Source organism: Sceloporus occidentalis, unplaced genomic scaffold (assembly GCF_023333645.1).
Source record: "Sceloporus occidentalis isolate IW3139 unplaced genomic scaffold, rSceOcc1.0.p SCAF_1, whole genome shotgun sequence".
NCBI classification, from domain to species: domain Eukaryota; kingdom Metazoa; phylum Chordata; class Lepidosauria; order Squamata; family Phrynosomatidae; genus Sceloporus; species Sceloporus occidentalis.
In genome coordinates this window covers 160,922,735-160,941,678 of record NW_028316981.1, presented here as the reverse complement: position 1 = coordinate 160,941,678, position 18,944 = coordinate 160,922,735, and the positions used below count along the sequence as shown (strand labels likewise).

The window sequence follows — 18,944 nt, the reverse complement described above, 5'->3', positions numbered from 1 at the left end:
CACAGTGCATCTACACTGCAGAAATAATGCAGTTTGATATCACTTTAACTGCCATGGCATAACAACGGAGGAGGACAAGGCACTGCAAAATGTGGGACATTCAAGAGAAATGTAGCACACGGCCAACTAAAAGCTAAAAACACTCATATAAAAAGGTAAGTAATGCTTCTTAGTCATGCCCAAATTGAGGACATTTTGGAATTCCTCCTTCTGGATACAAAGTTGAAATGCAGGGCGTGCCCTGGAAAAGAAGGACTTCTGGTCACTCTGATCAGTACGCTTTGGCATAGGAGGCTGAATACCTTGCAAAACAACAAATCCCAGAATGCCATGGGCTGGACCTGCTCCACTTAAAGGGATGTCAAACTGCATTGTGTTTTTTTTCCTAATTAATTTTTTTATTGAGTTCTTACAATAAAACACATAAAGCCTATAGAACGATGACAAAACAACAACAATTAACTACAAGGTCCAAAGGTATGCATCTGATGAATAGTTATTCTGCAGCAGAATCAGAAAGTTAGTTCTGTCTCAAACTAGATGGGAACTGTAGTTTGATGAGACATTTAGCTTTCTCAAAGAGCTCTGGTGCCACAATAAACTACAATTCCCAGGGTTCCCTAGCACTTAAAACGGTCTCAAATTGGATTATTTTTGCAGTGTGTTTTGGAACAGAGAGAGAGAGAGAGAGAGAGAGAGAGAAGAAACTAGCTACAAATTCTTCTTCTTCTTCTTAATTTAAGAGCACCACAGCGCTCTCTGCTGCCCAACTGGAAAAGCATCGGTGGGGGGCAGTTACTGTCACTTTAATGCTCTGCCCTGCTTGCCATTGGCTGAAAGCTTGGAACATTCCTGCATGTCGAAAGGCAACCTGATGCTCCGATTGGCTGCTCCGAACGCTGCAGGATACTTCCTGGAATGTCTGCAACCTCAACGTTCTGATTCCCAGGGAAAGTGCAGAGGGACCCTCTTCTTGCCATTCACAATGTAATCCATGGCCTGGCAGTCGCTGGTAAGGAAAACGTGGGTTCTTAGGGTAAGGCACTTTGGAAATGGTGGGGGGGATACATACATAGATATGCATGCATGATGCAGGGTTAGTCTCAGGATCCATTTCCCTTGGGGAATCAAACTGCTTGCCAGCACATTTTTAGTAAGTTGTTTCATTGTAGTTTGTATCTAATTATTTCTGATATTTATTGGGATGTAGGAATTGACCTTAAGAACAAGCAATTTAGTCAATGGGTGCTTTGCACACAGAGAAAAGAGCCAGCAGGCTGCATCCTCACTGCAGAAATAATCCAGTTTGATACCACTTTAACTGCCAAGGCTCCATGCTATGGAATTCTGGGTTGTGTTGTTTGTTGCGGCAACAAGCTACACATCTCAGAATTCTATAGTATGGAACCATGGTAGTTAAAGGTCCAAAACACACTGCAGAAGTAATCCAGTTTGAGAGTGCTTTAACTGCCCTGGCTCAGTGCTAGGGAATCCTGGGAATTGTAGATTGTGGTTGCACCAGAGCTCTTTGGCAGAGAAGGCTAAATGTCTCACAGAACTACAATCCCCAGAATCCCATAGCATTGAGCCAGGGCAGTTACAGCAGTCTCAAACTGGATTATTTCTGCAGTGTATTTTAGACCAAAGTGGTGTCAAACTGGATTATTTCTGTAGTGTGGATGCAGCCATAAAAAGAACTCGCCAGAAGATGCATTTTGTTTTCTCATGATCAGAATGGTGCTGGAAAAAGGAGAAGGTGCCTTTTTCATACAGTACTAATGATGTCTGAACTGTCCCCCTATAGAAGGATGCTTTGGCATCTTTCCCTGAAACCAGACTTCTGCTAAACAAGTGTCTTGTGTACTGTCCTTAAAACAGGTGAAAAGAATCGGTGTGCAACTGGACAAAACCCGAGTTGCAGCTTTTGCAAAATACCAGGATGGGTGTGTAATTATGTGAGTATTAATAACCGTGGTAATTACAACAAGAGCAATAGTGTTTTATCTCTGTCTGGAATTTGGTTATGGAATTTGGGTGCAACTCTGCAACCATCCTTTTGGAATCTCAGTTGGAAGCATTAAACTGAAGAGAGCAGAAAGTTGAGATTTCTTGGGTTTTTAAAAAAATTGAATGACATGAGGCTCTTGTTTATGTCAATGACTGTAAATACAGATTGAGGGAATGTGTATAATGGTTCGATCTTGCATATCCATGCTAAGGTTGTAACCAGTACAGGCTTTGATGATAAGAGTCTTGTAATCAGATAAAGATTCGAAATTCTGTGATTTATGGCATTTGACATTTTTAAGGGGATGAACAGATCACATACCCCACATGGAATGGAGTTCTTATTTGAATGAAAACTCTAGGAGAAGATTAGTCACCCCCACTCTTTTCTGTACCGAAATGCTTGCATGCACACATACACAGAGGTATGTGATCTGTTCATCTCCTTAAAAATGTCAAATGCCATAAAGAGAAATCTCGTAAAAGTAAAACCACTCAATACAGATATTGTGTATGTGTTCGTATGTTTTCAGATCAGGACAATATAGGGGTGGTCTGAAATGTTTAGCTTGTATACTGTTTTTGTGAGTAATAAAGGTATCACAACCTGCTGCTCTCAGACTGTAGGAACTGACTCCCAGAGGAGGGTCTCTGCTCTTCTTCCACAGCCAGGCAAAGACATTTAAATGTAGACCACCTTTTGGTTATTAACCAGTTGTTGCAGAAGGCTGTTTGAAAGAGGTTGGGAGAAGGTGTGCTATCCTTTTATTTTAATTATTATGTTTAAAATACTGTACTTTTAATCTGTTTTAAATGAATGCCATTTTAATAGGACTTTACACTTTGGTAGTATAATCTTTGTTTCTAGCTGTGTTTTGTTTTAACCACCTTGGATCCCACGTTGTGAGAAAGGTGGAATGTAGAAAAACTTATATGAATAACTATAAACTGGACATTAATAACTATACATTAATAAGTATTTACCTATTCAGATAGGTGCCAGAGCATCCAAAATGAGTGGATCACAGTGGCAATACCCTTTGTCAGACTTCGGTTAAATTTCAGATCCATGCCTTCCGGAAAAGACACCAAAATAATTCCCATGATAAGGGTTTATGGATTTGAAGTCCAAAATATCTAGAGGATTTAAGGTTTCCAGCTCACCCACTCCTGGCCCAATAGGTGTAAACACCCTTGTCTGCCTCTTCTGTACTAGGCTGCTTTCTGCTCTCCAGCTCAGCAACTCAGTTAGAAACAAATCTCACCAAAGCAGGACAGGCATCCTTCACATGCAGCTGAAGCAACCCCAGCATTATCATTTAACGCTTCAGTCTTACAGCATACTTTCCAAACAGGTTAACCATCTTTGTTTTAAATATAGAGATGCATTTTATTTTATAAATGGAAGGTTGTCCTATATTGTCTCTTGGGTCTCCGGATATTTTTTCATCACTATTTTTGCAACTGATTTTCTATTTAAAAAGAAGATGCATCCACTTTTTGGTATCAGGGCTGGGAACTTCTGGCCCTCTGGATGTTTTCAACTTCAACTTCCATAATCTCTTACCATTGGTCATGCTAGCAGGGAGTCCTGGGAGTAGTTCCATCCTCTGAAGACTCAAGGGCACCCCACCCCTCTTCTGTCCTTTTGCAGACCAAAAAAATATTCTGTCTAACCATCACTGTAAAACTACTTCTCAAAATGTTATGATTCTGTCCAAGTTTTTGATTTGCATAACTTTTTCTTCAGACATAGATGAAAAAAAGTATTAAGATTACAGAAGCCAGGGGTAATAGCTGTGGTTGTAGGGTTTGTGGTGACACATAATAGCACGAAACACTCATATCTGGACAGTATGAAACATAACTTCTATGTCCTTAGTAGAAAAGGGCATAGAATAATGTTAAAGTAACAACGACACCTGCTCAGGGTTAAAGTAAAAAGATTTTATTATCTACTGCAGTTAACTTTTTATTTGTTTGTTCTACTTGCTGTCTGTTAAGGTTTTTAAAAATTATTATTTGCTTAGACACTGGAAATTGAAAGCCATTCAACATGACAACAGAAACATTGGTGAAGGATATTAAACCAGGCTTGAAAAATCTGAACCTTATTTTCATTGTGCTGGAAACAGGTGAGTGCTCTTTGAAAGGAAAGAAGGTGGCTAGTTTGTTTTTAAAACCCAATGTAAGATAGTTGGAAATCCAATGTGCTTTACTGTTTTGTAGAACTTCTTTGTGGATTACAGTTGGCTCTCCATATCTATGGATTCAAGCATCCATGGGTTGAAAATATTTTGTTCAAAATGATAAATTCCAAATAGCAAATCTTCATTTTGCCATTTTATATAACAGACACCATTTTACTATGTCATTGCATTTAATGGGACTTGAGCATCCACTGATTCTGGTATCCACAGTGATGTCCTGGAACTAAACTGCAGTGGATACCAAAGACCCTCTGTATTTCATTGCCTTCCTTTATTAATCATGGTTTAAGTCAGTTTACAGCTTAGTCTTATCCATGTTTACTCAGAAGTAATTCCTCTTGAGTTCAGTAGGGCTTACTTCTAGCTACGTGGATCTAATCCTAGCCTTTTTGAGAAAGGCATTGTTGCATGATTGCAGTTGGAATTTGGGAATAAGAAGCTATGAAATGAGGAAACAGATTAGCATGTAATCTGGTGGAATACAGCTTGCTGGGGAATTTAGATATTTTTTTCTTGTATTTCTATTTATTTATAGATTGGCACTGTATTGTGATGTGCATTCAGAAAAGTGTTGCATATCTTGCATATTTTGTGTGTCTTTATGTGCTTGATGAGTTTGATGTTAGCTAGCCAACAGTTATGACCCTCACTGCGAGAATATTTTTGCCTCACTTGTTAGTGTACACTGCATTTATTTTATTGCATGCCTGTACTGTTTATGTACCCCCTCTTTTTTTGAGGACATACTCTCCTCTTCCCCGTTTTTTTTTCCTGTCTTTGTTTCTTTGTTGTTTTCCTTCTGGGACTGAAGAGTAGCCCATTAAAGTATTCTCATGGGAGTGAATTAGGATGGGACTGTATTGCTTCTTCCTGTCCTTCTGATGCAACAGCAGAATGCCCTCTTAGCCCCTTAACTTATGGTAACTTTTCTCCACCAGGCCGAGTGACCAAGACTAAGGATGGCCATGAAGTGCGGACATGTAAGGTAGCTGACAAAACTGGCAGCATAAACATCTCTGTGTGGGATGACATTGGGAACCTAATCCAGCCAGGAGACATCATCCGACTCACCAAAGGGTATGGCTAATCTTTGTGATATGAGTGGGTGAAGGGAAAAGATGGCAAAAGTTAACTTTTGAGCATATGGCTAAAGTGCTGCTAAGTGAAAGGAGGAAGTATGAATTGATTCACCTCAGGCCCCATTGGGTTGCTCACACAAGATCACTAAATGCAAATTAATTATTCTTTCATTATCTTTTACTACTATCTTGATCCTGGTTAGGGAGAATTAATACCTGTGATCCTGTGTGGATTTAATTTGGAACAAGTTCCATTGAACCCAGTAGATCTGTGTAAAATTGGGATGCATAGGACTCCTCCATCTCTCTCTCTGTTTGTATGGTTTTTATAAAACTGCTTTCTCCCGTTAGTAGTGCTCAGTGCTGATGGTCAATGATGTTGTAGGGTTCTGTTCCTTCTCACATAAAACAAGGACCAAAGGAAGGAAAGTACAACAACATTTATGAACAGCAATTACAATTAAACAACAGCAGACATTAAAAGCCTGATAGAACATTATACTTTTTGCTACCCTCATCTAAAACATAGCAAGGAGTGTTTGGTATTGTTTCATTTTGCTGCTACTTAAGGTTGAGTGGGAGACTAGTCCAAATATCAAAGTGAAAAGAGGATTTTAATCATGCGACTAATCAGATTTGCTATGTACCAGCCTATCTCTGTGTTAGGTCTATCAGATGGTTTGGAATATAACTTCTCTGAGCCTCAGCCAGTGTGGTCCATGGCCAAGGCAGGTACAAAATGGCAACTCAGGTAGATGGCATAAGTGACATTGTTGCAGTGGTAAGCAAGAACATGGAAAGGTTATTTGTTTTTTGGCACTACAACTTCTAGAATCTGCCAGCCTGCATTTTGCAAAAAATAACTTTTCCAAGCTTTGGTGGCCACAGCAAATGCCACTCTCTACAGGTAGACTAATGTACATAGCACAGACAGGTCAGAAATGCAGTATGTGTCCCCTTCAAGATATCACCTTACTATTGGCTGTGCTGGCTAGGGCTGATGGAAAATGCATTCCAGCAACATCTGGAGGGCCACACATTGCCCTTGTTGTGTGCCTTCAAGTCACTTCTTACTTATTGCATGTTGTGAGAGTGCTGTACCATTTTGAGGGTGGACTACAACTCTGGTGATTGGGGGTTCAGTTCTTTGCTTGGACATGGAAACCCACTGGGTGACACATTCTGAGCCCCAAAAAGCCCCATGGTCACCATGCATCAGAAACTTGAAAGCATACCACAACAAGAACAAGCCGAACAAGTCACAGGTTCTTGGCAAGATTTGTTTAGAGAGGGTTTGTTATTGCCTTCCTCTGAGGCTGAAAGAGTGTGATTTGCCCAAGGTGGGTATCTGTGGCCAAGTGGGGATTTGAACTCTGGTCTCCTGGAATCCTAGTCTAACTTTAACAAACCACTCCATAATGCAGATAAGCTCATAAATGCCTACTTGTGAGCTAGCTAAAAGCTTTATGTACATTCCTCAAGGCATTTTAAAAACACATTTTTTTTCTGCGTACAACTAGTTTATTTTCTGTGTTAAATTAGTTTCGTGCTGTTTTTGACCACAGATTTCTCCTTATCAGGTATGCATCTGTTTTCAAAGGCTGCTTGACCTTGTATACTGGACGTGGTGGAGACCTGCAGAAAGTTGGAGAGTAAGGCCTCTGGTTTATCCCAAAGTTGTTTTCCAGAGCTGGGGGTTGGGTATGTGGATTTCCATTAGTGGCTCATGGTCCAGACAAAGGCATTACCTCACCTGTCATCACAGAATACTGGTATGGGTTACTTTAGTTTGCTTATTTAAAATATTTCAATATCCAAGGATCTCAGGGTGACATACAATGGAATTAGTTTAAACAGGGAGAATTATTTCAACAGACGCAAAGCATGTTTACAATTTGGTAGGCTGCAAAGCAGGAGTCAGTTAAGTTGTAAAAAGTCATGGGTTTAACTGATGCTAGAATGACACCAGTGTGGATGCCAATTGGGTCTCCTTGGGGAGGGCATTCCACTGTTAGGGTGCCACAGTGGAAAAGGCCCCTTCCCACAGTGTGTGGATTCCACTGGTGGAGCACAAATGAGGGACCCTCCAGCAGGCCTTAGTCTTTGAGCCAGTTCAACGATAAGACTCTAATTTTCCCCAAAGAATAACAGTAGCCCAGGAGGTAAAACATGAACTGAATCTGCAGAGGACAGCTTTTTTGGGTTTCTGGACAAGAGTACTGGTGATTAATTGGCATCATGGTCATACCATAATAAAATGTTCAGCTACCAGTTTGAAAATGTACTCAGTGCTAAGATTCATCTCTTGCTTTAAAATTCACTGCCTGGTTCCATGGCTGAAGAATAAATTCCCATTAACCTCAAAGTATCAGGGTAGGGCTCCTACCTTGCTATACTATATCACAGATGTTTCAAAAATATCTGTACATTTTTACTTTATAATCTGAGTTAAATTCCATAGGCCTTCCTCTTAAAAATTACTTTGTTTTCTCAATATGTTTCTTTACAAAATCCTGCAGTAAATCTTGAATGAGTTGAGAACTGAGTGTATATACCTTTCCTCCCAGTTGTATCCTGTGATGTAGATCAGTCTGAGAAAGAAAGTGATTTGATTCCAAATCACTTAGTTTCATGGGTGGGGACTCAAATATGAATGTCTTATATCTCAGTCCAAAAGTGTAAATGCTACACCAGGTTTTTGTGGGTATTTTTGGGCTATGAGGCTGTATTCTGGAAGAGTTTATTCTCTGAAGATGCCAGCCACAGCTGCTGGTGAAATGTTAGGAATAAACTCTTCTAGAACACAGCCTCATAGCCTGAAAAAAACCACAAAAAACTGTGGATGCTGGCCGTGAAAGCCTTTGACTTCACACTACCCCAGGTTTTCTCACTGTCTGCCCAGGTAGAGGGAGCATTATATTAAACTAACCACTTCAGCAGGTATTTTAAGTTTCTCCCCTTAACAGCTCACTGGGAAAGTTTGTTGTTGCTAATTTTATCTCTATTCTCTCCCCTACTTTTAAAGATATTAACTCCAGATCACCATGACAGCCTGAATATACTTTGAATTTTGACAGTCTGAGTATCTGTCTTTGTCTCTACCTGCCACTTATGAAAATCTGTAGTCCAAAAAAACCCTCCAATCCAGTGGTGATGGATGCTGGGATTTACATTCCAGCACAACTGGAAAGCCACACATTCCCTATTCTGCCTTTAAATACTGGTGTCTGCATTTGTTCTTTTCCTCTTCCCTCCCTATCGCTTTTGCCTTTTATGGTGGTTCTTTTAGATTTGGAGTCTGACTACAGGGGCTCACTTGTTTTTTAATTAATTTTTTAAACTGAACTACAGTGTAAAACTGTTTTCAATAGATAATGATGCTGCATGCACTGAGGGTGGAAGTAATTTAAAGGAGATATGGCTGCTTATATAATTGGCAATATCTCTTGCCCCAGGTTTTGTATGGTTTACTCAGAAGTGCCAAATTTCAGTGAGCCAAACCCCGAGTATGTTGCCCAGCAGTCACAAAACAAAAACGTGAGTATAAGGATTGACTTGAAAGATGTTTGGGGAGTGACATGTGTTTTGCCAGTAGGATCGCATGGCCCTGGAGACTGTCCAAACCCAATCACAAGATTGCTCTGTATCATCTGTGGTACAGGGAAATGGGCCATACCATAACTCTGTTTGCCCTCCCTCACTACAAAGTCCAAGAGTCACTTGAATTCTGTTCTATTTCTGTAGCAACCTATTCCTACACATGTTCTCTGTAAATTCTGAAGGCTATATAGTGGGCCCTTAGTACCCACTGGGGTTTGGTTCCAGGGCCCCTCGTGGATACCAAAATGTATGGATGCTCAAGTCCCATTATATACAGTGCCTTAGTAGAATGCTGTCCCTTATATAAAATGCCAAAATCAAGGTTTATATTCTGGGGAAAAAAAAAAAAAATATATATATATATATATATATATATATATATATATATATATATATAAAAATATTTCAAACCGTGGATAGTTGAATCCATGGATAAAAAAAATCCATGGGTATTAAGGGACAATTGTATTATTTTTTTGTAACAGGTTACTGCTATATTTCTTTGCCTTGAGGAATTAAAAGCCACAGTAAAATTTTAGGATTATACAGATTAACTTTTCAGGAAGCAGTTCATAAAGCTGTGAGGACCAGAACATGAGGCAGGTACTATATCAATAAAAGCAGAATTATCAAAATGTTCCCCCTTCTTTCTATACAACTGCCAAAGGTAGCAGGGTCCTCTCAAAGTTATTTATTTGGCAGTCTTTCTGAATTACCTGAATGGCTGGTTCTACCTTGACAGGATGGCTAAAAATGTCAACAACTTATTAGGCATACAAAATTGTGTGTTCTCATCATTTTGGGATACTTCCAGGAGCCTTTTCACTCTGCACAATCACAGCATCACAACTGCTGTGGTTGTATCCTATGGAATCTGGAGTTTGTAATTTGGCAAGAGGCACCAGAAGAGCATTCTGGTTTAAGAGTTCTAATCTCCTCTGCCAAACTCTTAACTCCAGAATTGCCTAGGATGTTGCCTTGGTATTTAAAGTGTGATCATAACACCATAACTGTGAAGTGTGAAAGGGCCCTAAATGACAACAGCTTCAAAATCCCCTGGCCAAGGTTACTGTGGACATTGTATTTTGTGGGGTCTCTATCTTCCTCCATATGCCCTGATATTCCAAATGGTTGTAATCTCTTTATACTTTTTGCCCTTAACTTTGCATCCCATCCCCACTTATGCAAGTTAGATTGGTTTTCCACATATTTGAGATTCATATTGCACTGTGTCCAAATGTCTTTTGTATGCGTGAAATCCAGATTGATTTAAATAAATAATGTGAGCAATCTTCGGTTTTCTCTCATAGACACAGAATGACAATGCAGCATCCACGGTTTCCCAGACTGGACCAGGACCCTCTACATCATCAGCAGGTAGGCTGTTAGCACATTCCCATCTCTCATCCAAGGAGAGCAGAAGTAGTTAATCTTGTTTGTTCAACTATAAGTAGGTTTGGCAGAATTATTGTTGTGGTGTTCACATTTGAAACAGTGTGGCCCCTGCTATTTTTGTGGCTCCCAGAGCACCAAAGTTGTCTGTCTGTTTTGCTTGAAAATGTCAACATGGGGTATTTTTTGCCATGTTTTCGGGCCCCTTGGATCATTTTAGGCTCAGGAAATACCATTTTTAAGAATAGGAAGTGAAAATACTCCCTACAATCCCTATCATGGAGGAATTACTTTTTTGGGGGAGGTTCAGTGAAGGACTGTGGCCCTCCAAGGGCTCCAGGGAATTAATGCAACCCCCTAGCCTCCTAAAGTTCCCTACCTTTGGCATTACAGGGATGTGCTTCTGAACAAACAGCATCACATTTTGCTCATGGTTGCAACCAGAGTTTGTTGAAGTTACTGTTTTGTATTACAGTTCCCAAAATCTGGGAGCTGTAGTTTGAAACAGTAACTTTCTCATGCTCCAGCTTTCAATCTTATGCGTATTTACCTAAAAATAAACCCCACTAATCACAGTGGGACTTACAAGTAAACAGACATAGGCATAGAATCTGATTCCCAGAGGTGACTTCTACATAAACAGTTCTTGCAAATTATTATATTGAATATTTGCAAAGAATCTTGCGTGCATGATTGTACATGTAAGTTACCTCTCTGTGTGCAATGAGTTTAGGAGATGGGATATGTAATGGTTTCAGAGGCATAACTCAAAATGTCTCAGCAATTTTATGCAAGCTTAAATTATTTGGGACCGGGTCTGCTGAAGTCTACTTGCATCTACTCTATGTGAATCTATCATATCATATATCATAACATATCATATCATATATCATTAATTATATCAGCATCTATCATATCATATCATATCATATCAGTATCTCTTTCATTTGCCAGAAATAATGGTCAAAATTGGTGGATTTCAGGAACAGGGTCTTCTCAGTGATGGCCATGTATCTTTGGAGCTCCTGATCCTGTTGTTGACTTTTAACAGACATTTTAAGTTATTTGTATTTCAATGAGCCTTCAGCCAATATGCTGTATTTTGAAGTACTTCATTGGTTTCTACTCATTAATGTAATTTTGAACATAAGAAAAGTATGGAGTTCCAGCTTACAATGAATTCAAATTCCCATCTGCCCTGGCCAGCATAACTGAGTGGCTAGTACTTTCTCCAAAGTACTTTTCCATTTCTCTTTCCTTTTTCTGAGACTCCTGTCCTGCATGCTTATATCTGGGAATCAGCTGTATTTAGTTCAACAAGATATATGTCTGAGATCCAAAACACACTGCAGAAATAATGCAGTTTGAGACCACTTTAACTGCCTTGGCTCAGTGCTAGAGAATCCTGGTAACTGTCGTCTATTGTGGCACCAGAGCTCTCTGACAGAGAAGGCTAAATGTCTCACAAAACTACACTTCCCAGAATTCCCTAGCACTGAGCCAGGGTCTTTAAAATGGTCTCAAACTGGATTATTTCTGCATTGTGTTTTGGACCTGAGTAGATAATCTAACCATGTATTTTAAGTGCTCTACACTTGATGAGTGCAATCAGTAGTGTATTTTCCATTTGCTAGCTCTTTTAGTAGTACAAGTTTAGAACTGTTTAGAACTGATGTGGGGAAACGGATATATTCTGAACTGTTTAGAACTGATGTGGGGAAAGTTGCAGCCCCTGTAGTGCCCCAGTAAACCACCCAAACCCCTCAAACACTTCCATTTTTAAAAACGTTATGTGAAAATCACACTCAGAGCCCTCTCAAATCCATGGAAACATGCAGAGTCCCCTTAACCTGCCCCATTTTGCTTTTATTTTCTCTTCCATTTTCCCTTCAAAATAGCAACAGAAAGTGACATGACCTCTCTTCTAGTCACCATTATGAAGGCGAAATAGAGGGGAAAGAAGGTACTTTGGCACCTTCTGGTATCCAAGGGCAATCTGAGTGTTTCATGTTGACTCTGATTTTTAAAAGTATATCTCAGTGGATATATTTTATAACCAGTGAATTTAATGCCTCCACTGCTATCATTCCAGTAACATTTTTCTGTTCTCCTTTTTTCCTCCCTGCCAAAGCCACTGACAACCAGAATGGAAATGGATTGATCACCACTAGCCCCAGCAACCCTGTACACTCACCTGCTGTCACCAGCCACCCCACCAGTGGCCGCATCACCAGGAGTCAGCCCAACCACCAGACTGGAAGTTCAGGGACTGGTTCCTCTTCCAATGCTGTCAGCAATGGCAAAGAAACAAGGCGAAGCAGCAAGAGATAACAGGTGAAGGATTAAGGGGTGCTTTCATACCTCTTCCATCCTCTGCCTGTTGTGCTATTTTTCCTACCTGCTGACCGGTACTGAGACACAGCAAATGATACTGAGTAGAAGAGATGAATACCAGGCTGGTGTAGAGACTGTGAAACCAATTTATGTTTAGCCACTGAAAGGTGCTTTGAACATGTGATGCTGATCAGGGAAGCAATATAATGTCCAGTGTGTTTATACTGATTTTCCAGATCAATCTTGTTTTTTCCCCAGGATTCGCCATGTATGTATATTACACTCATGCTTGGCAGGAAATCAGAATTATTGCCCTGCCATCTTTTAAACCTGATAATGTTAAATTCCTTCTGTGTACCTCCTGTGGTATGGGCATGTCTTTTTGAATCTACGTCCTGTTATGAGTCTACAATCCTTAAAACTATTGACTGTGGATGCATGGTTAAGTCTATAAAGCAATTTTAGAATTGTAGGCTAAGATGGTTGTGTTTGAATTTCCAAAGGTTTCTCAGCCCTTATGGGAAGCTTTGTACAGAGGAGGAATATCTAGGCAAAGAAAGAGAACTTCTGCCAATTTTCCCTAGCCAAACTATCAGTTGGACTATCCCAGAAAGGGATAATAAGAGAGCACTGTTTCCCCAAAGATGATATTGATTGGTATTGTAGCTTACAGCAACCTATAGGTAAGTTTCTGTTAATTTAAAAAAAAATTAATACAGTAGTCCCTTACCTTATCCTGGGGATCCGTTCCAGACCCCCCCCCCCGCGTAAGGCAAAAAACGAGTATGCTCGAGCCCCATTTAGTATAATGGGACTCATGCTCGTGGCATGGCAGAGCATGTGGCGCCATTCATTGTTTTGTTGCGCGGCATCAGCATAAGCTGAAAGCCACTTATGGTGTGCCCGCATATGGTACGGGCACAGTATAATAAAAAAATAACCATGTTGTCACTTAAGGAAATGGATTTTTATGCTGACAACTTGCAATAGGTCTGTGTTTTTATTTTGGAAGGTTTCAGCATGGCTGGCAGTGTTGGGCATTTGTTGGGGCCTGTCAGCCCAGTAATGCCATAGGTATGTCTTGTTGACGTCATAGGACAGTGAGGCGAACCTTTTAGAGACCGAGTGCCCAAACTGCAACCCAAAACCTACTTATTTATTGCAAAGTGCCACGTCCCTCTGGCTTTCTAGTGACAAACTCTAGTAAACTCTGTGTTGGGATGATGGTGCATGTGCCTACAGAAAGGGCTCTGAGTGCAACCACTCATAGGAGATACATGTTCACCTCCTAAGTGGCCAGGCCTTTGTGTGAAGTAAGAAGCTTCCCCAGATTTCCCTGTGGCATTACAAGTTTTGCGGGATATTTAAGATAGTCCATGTTCCTCACTGGATATACTTCTCTCGTATACACAACATTTATGAAGAGCTCCCTTCAGCCCAAGCGCCCAAGGTCCACAGAAATTATAGACAGTCCTGGTTTCACTTATCTGAAAGACGGTGGAGGAACAGCAAAGGATATACTTTGAAAGGAAAATGGAATGAGTTGTTAACACTGCATACACCTTTTGCCAAAGTAAACGCAATTTCTGAAAAGCCAATAACAGATCAAAATAAACTTCTTACCTTTTTTGTAATTGTGGCTTAATGGCCAGTGCTGAGCTGAACTATATTTTAAAACATTCTAAAGTGTTCTTTAAACTAGCAGTTCGGTCCCAGCTTCCTTTTCTTCTTTTTTCTCTGTTCTCCACTTCAGCATAATTTCTTCAGTTACTTACCTAAAGGTTTTTGCTTTTTGGTGGTTTTTTTTTTTTTTTAAATATCACTATTGTTTGACTCTGATGTGGCTATTTGAATGTAGTATCAATGAATGTTTGGGGAATAAATATTTTAATTCACCTATTAATCTGATAAGAGTAAATGTGCCATTCCATGGGACTACAGATATGAGTGTTAATGTTTGCTTACAGACCTAGGACAAATGGAGATCAGCGTACAGGTAACCATTGTTGTTGTTAGGTGCTTTCAAGTTGTTTCTGACTTATGGTGACCCTAAGGCAAACCTTTCATGGAGTTTTCTGGGGCTGAGAGCATGTGACTGGCCCAAAGTCACCCAGTAGGTTTCTATCCATACTTTCTGCACTTAAAATTTTATTTTGACCTCACTGTTTGCAATCCCACCTCCAACCACACAAACTGCATTTCTTGCTGAAATTTGGGATAGCTTTCCATGCATCTGAAAAAGTGGGCTGCAGTTAATGCCATAATTAATGTATGCAAAGAGATCTTGTAGCATCTTTGGCACTGACTGAGCAAAAGAGGTTGTGACATAAACTTCCTCAGATGCGCCAGATGAACAAATAGACCTATATTGTAGAAATAATGCAGTTTGACACCACCTTAACTGTCATGGCTCCATCCTACAGAATCCTGGGATTTGTGGTTTTATGAGGCACCAACACTCTTTGACAGAGAAGAACCTTGTAAAACTACCAATTCCAGGATTCCATAGGATGGTGCTACAGCCCTTAAAGTGGTGCCAAACTGCATTACTTCTACAGTGTAGATGGGCCACAAGTCTGCAAAAGATTATGCTACAACAATTTTTGCTCAGTCTCAAAGGTGCTACAAGACTCCTTTGCCTAATGATATTCCAGACTAACGCAGCTGTGTCTCTGAATTGTTGAAGATAGGATAGTTTCCATGGCAACAGATTAGCATGCTACTGTCTTTGGAAATTACTGCAGCGACTTGAAATAGTAACAGATTTGGAATAGAATACCCATTTAATTCCTTGGAAGCTGTTAGCTCCTTCTTCATCCCATCTCCCTTCCTTCATGGAATAAAAATGCCAGCTACTGATACGAAGTAAAGTAGAAATCCAGGACTATCACAGCTGTTTTCCATCTCAGCTTGCTGTCCTGTTTAAAAAAAAAAGGAAGAAAATAAATCTAGTCAGGAGCTCATACTGTACTTGGTTTAGTAGAGTCATTTTACGTAGGGGAAAATGGTTTGTGTGGTTTAACTGTTATAACAGGCTTTGCTGACTAGGAAAGGAGAAACACATGGCATCAGAAAGTAGAATGATTATGAAATACAGGTTGAGTTTTCCATATCTGGATTTCTAAAATATTCCAAAAACCAAAATTGTCAACATATGTGGCTGAGATAGTGTCACCTTTGCTTTCTGATAGTTCAGTCTATGCAAACTTTGTTTCATGCACAAAATTATTTCAAAATGTTGTGTATACAATTACCTCTAAGCAATGTCTATAAAGTGTATACAAAACATAAGTGAATTTCATGTTTAGACTTGGGTACCGTCTCCAAGATACCTTATTATGTCTATGCAAATATTCCAAAATCTGTAAAACAAAACAAAACAAAAACCTCAAGCCCCAGACACATCTGGTCCCAAGCATTCTGGATAAGGGTAATTCAACCTGGAAGGTTTCCTCCATGTTGTGTGAGTGCAGAAAGAGTGTGAATTATGTATACCAAGAACATCCAAAATGCACAAGACAGTGATACCTTTATTGGGGCCAACCAAAAAGCACAAAATACACAATGCAAGCTTTTGAAGGTCCACTGGCTTCTTCATCAGACAAAGGTGTTAAAAATCATAAAGGGGGAGGGAATGACAATGTTAGTCATGGCCCTGCATTTTGTCAAGATGTTGGTGTTCTGAGTATGGAGGGATATCTTTGCAGGCTGACCACTCGTAGCCATGTAGTACTGGGACGAAAATCAACTCATTCAAGATGTTATCTGAGAGCTAGGCAATGAGGGAAGCAGAGAAGAGGAAAATCAATTCATTTCAGATGATGTGGCACTGGAGAAAAGTACTGGGGATACCATAAACAGCCAAAAAGACAAATCAGTCCAAGAACAAACACAGCCAGAAATCTCCCTGGAAGCCAAATTGAGGCTGTCGTACTTTGGCCACATCATGAGAAGGCACCACTCATTAGAAAAGGCAATAATGCTAAGAAAGGTGGAAGGCAGCTGAACAAGAGGAAGACCACATGCCAGACGGATAGACTCAATGAGGGAGGCCATGGGCCTAAATCTGCAGTACTTGAGCAGAGAGGTTGAGGACAGGGGGCCTTGGAGAGGTCTTATCCATAGGGTCACCATGAGCTGAGGTTGAGTTGAGGGCAGTTAACAACAACAAACTGGGAGACAAAGCATTTTAAAGTCTAGGAAGTTTACATTCATCTGTCGTTAACTGCCCTCAAGTCTGCTATAACTGGACTATGCTAGGCCACCCTCAAAAGCCAAATGATCCCAAATGACCCATGGAAATATTCTGTTGGGTTTTCATATTTTCATCTGTTGCTGTTAACTGCGTTGAAGTGGATCCAAAACTCATGGCAATCCTGTGGCTGAGACATCTCCAAGACCCCCTTCCCTACACTGCTCTGCTTAGGTCCCATAAACTGCAGCCCATGACCTCCTTAATAGAGTCCATCCATCTAGCATGCAGCCTTCCTCCCTGTCTGCTTCCCTCCATCTTCCCTAGCATTCTTGTTTTTTCTAATGAACCATGCCTTCTCAAGGGGTGACGAAAGTGTGACAGCCTCAATTTAATCATTTTGGCTTCCAAGGAAATTTCAGGCTTCATCTGTTCTAGGAACCAATTGGTTGTTTTTTGGGTCCTTCATGGTAATCAGTACTCTTCTCAAGCACCCCATCTCAAACGAGTTCCTTTTCTTTCTCCCGGCTTTCTTTGTTGACGTCATTCATTGTTGTTAACTACCCTGGAGTCTGCTATAACTGGACTATACCTAGGCTGCCCTCATAGACCTAGATAGTGAAGAGATTCCCGTCGCAAAACAAAAAGGGACTTCCTAGGAGATCCAGGGTGTCTCAGTACTTTGCCAGGCCACAAACCCCTTTAGTATGGTTTTTAACACCTTTGCCTAGTGATGAAGAAGCCACTGGAGCCTCAAAACCTTGTTTTAATATATTTATTATATTAAATATGATATATTTATTGTGTGTGTGGTGGATATATATTATGTATTTATTATATTAAATATAAATATAGTGATATATATTATATTGCTGTACAATATATGAATATACACAGTAATATGTTTTCATATATATATATATATATAATACATATACAGTATTTGTGGCTTTGACTTTTGCGGATTTGATAATCTGTGGTTTGATTAATATGTTCTCTGGGAACCTGGTCTAGGTTCTCTAGCACAACTGTGTCAGAAGTTGACCATAGAGTTGTGCTGGAGGAGATATAATGTATATATTATATATACACTATTATATATATTGTTTAATGTATATATTAGATAGCATAATAATGGCCCCATAGATATAGGTGTCTAAGTAAAGCTAGGCTGCTTCGACCAATGGCAGTGAGCCACGACGTGGCGCTCCTGCGAATCCTAAGAGGGCTTCCTAATTAGAATGGAAAGCGCAGAAGAGCAGCTGCTTTACTGAGGGGGAAGAGCCAGTTCGCAGGGGCGTGGCCTACCGAGCGCCACGCCCCCTTGAGGACCCAGCCACGCCCCTTTGGTGCTCCGCTCCGCTCTGTTCGCCTGGCCACGCCTCTCAAGGCCGTCAGCCCACCCGCCGCGCTGTCCGCCACGCGAGCCCGGGGTCCTTGAAGGGTCCTTAGTGCGCGGTTGAGTTGTCCAAGTTGTGCCTGCGTCGCAGAGGGGCCGCTTTCCTGGGGGAGGGCGTGTGTGGAAGAAGGAAGGACGAAAAGGGCGGGTAGGAGGGAGCTTGGTTGTTTTCCTCGCGTGGCGCTGATGAAACCGGGAGCGAGGGAGGCGTAGGGTCAGGCGTGGGTTAGCCAGCCCTAAAGCAGAGCAAGGAGAGGAGGACTTAGCCGGCACTGAGTGGTGAGGAGGGCTGGAGGAGCAGGGGCTGGGGGAGCCATTGCTCTTGTGGTCTGCCTTCAAGTCGTTTCTGAATCATGGCGGCCCTCTCATGGGGTTTCCTTGGCAGGTTTCTTCAGAGGGGGTTTGCCATTGCCTTCCCCTGAGGAGGCTGAGAGAGTGTGACTAATAATAATATAGAGAGCTCTTGTAGCCCGCTGGAGACTCGCTGAAAGAAAGAAGTTGGCAGCAGGAGCTTTCCTAGACTTTACTTCCTCAGCTGCATTAGGTCCTTAGATGCATTAAATAACATAATAATGGCCCCATAGAGGTGTCTAAGTATTATGTGCACCTAATGCATCTGAGGGGGTAGACTTAACTCTACGAAAGCCCCTGCTGCCAACTTCTTTCTTTCAGTGAGTCTCAAAGGTGCTACAAGGTCTCTCTACATACTACTAATAATAGATGTGTGTGTT

General features: G+C 40.8%; 2 protein-coding genes across 5 annotated transcripts in view; both read left to right on the top strand.

Annotated features, from left to right (window-relative positions):
- The first annotated feature begins 895 nt into the window (after window positions 1-895).
- On the top strand, window positions 896-14,525 carry NABP2 (nucleic acid binding protein 2). Of its 2 annotated transcripts, none has more exons than XM_089479423.1 (8): window positions 896-1,012; window positions 1,879-1,955; window positions 4,038-4,142; window positions 5,156-5,294; window positions 6,877-6,948; window positions 8,752-8,833; window positions 10,207-10,273; window positions 12,420-14,525. In XM_089479423.1, exons 3-8 carry the CDS (start codon window positions 4,064-4,066, stop codon window positions 12,617-12,619), a joined length of 639 nt encoding a protein of 212 aa, XP_089335549.1. In that variant the 5' UTR covers window positions 896-1,012; window positions 1,879-1,955; window positions 4,038-4,063; the 3' UTR covers window positions 12,620-14,525. The 2 variants fall into 2 exon arrangements, with proteins under 2 accessions (XP_089335549.1, XP_089335557.1); XM_089479431.1 differs by having other exon boundaries at window positions 896-1,036.
- Window positions 14,526-18,263: 3,738 nt separating this feature from the next.
- CNPY2 (canopy FGF signaling regulator 2) overlaps window positions 18,264-18,944 on the top strand; it is a 21,872-nt gene continuing 21,191 nt past the window's right edge. Inside the window, exon 1 of one of the 3 annotated variants that reach the window (XM_089479404.1) lies at window positions 18,264-18,361. The gene's annotated coding sequence lies outside the window, so the exon portion shown is untranslated. Of the gene's footprint in view, window positions 18,493-18,785 lie in introns of those variants that run through there. The other 2 variants (XM_089479395.1, XM_089479386.1) reach the window with 2 other exon arrangements.

Coding starts and splice junctions, on each gene's coding strand:
- NABP2 (XM_089479423.1), top strand. CDS start 4,064: ATGACAACAGAAACATTGGTGAAGGATATTAAACCAGGCTTGAAAAAT. Junction 5,295..6,876: donor ATCATCCGACTCACCAAAGG/GTATGGCTAATC, acceptor TCTCCTTATCAG/GTATGCATCTGTTTTCAAAG. Junction 10,274..12,419: donor ACCCTCTACATCATCAGCAG/GTAGGCTGTTAG, acceptor TCCCTGCCAAAG/CCACTGACAACCAGAATGGA.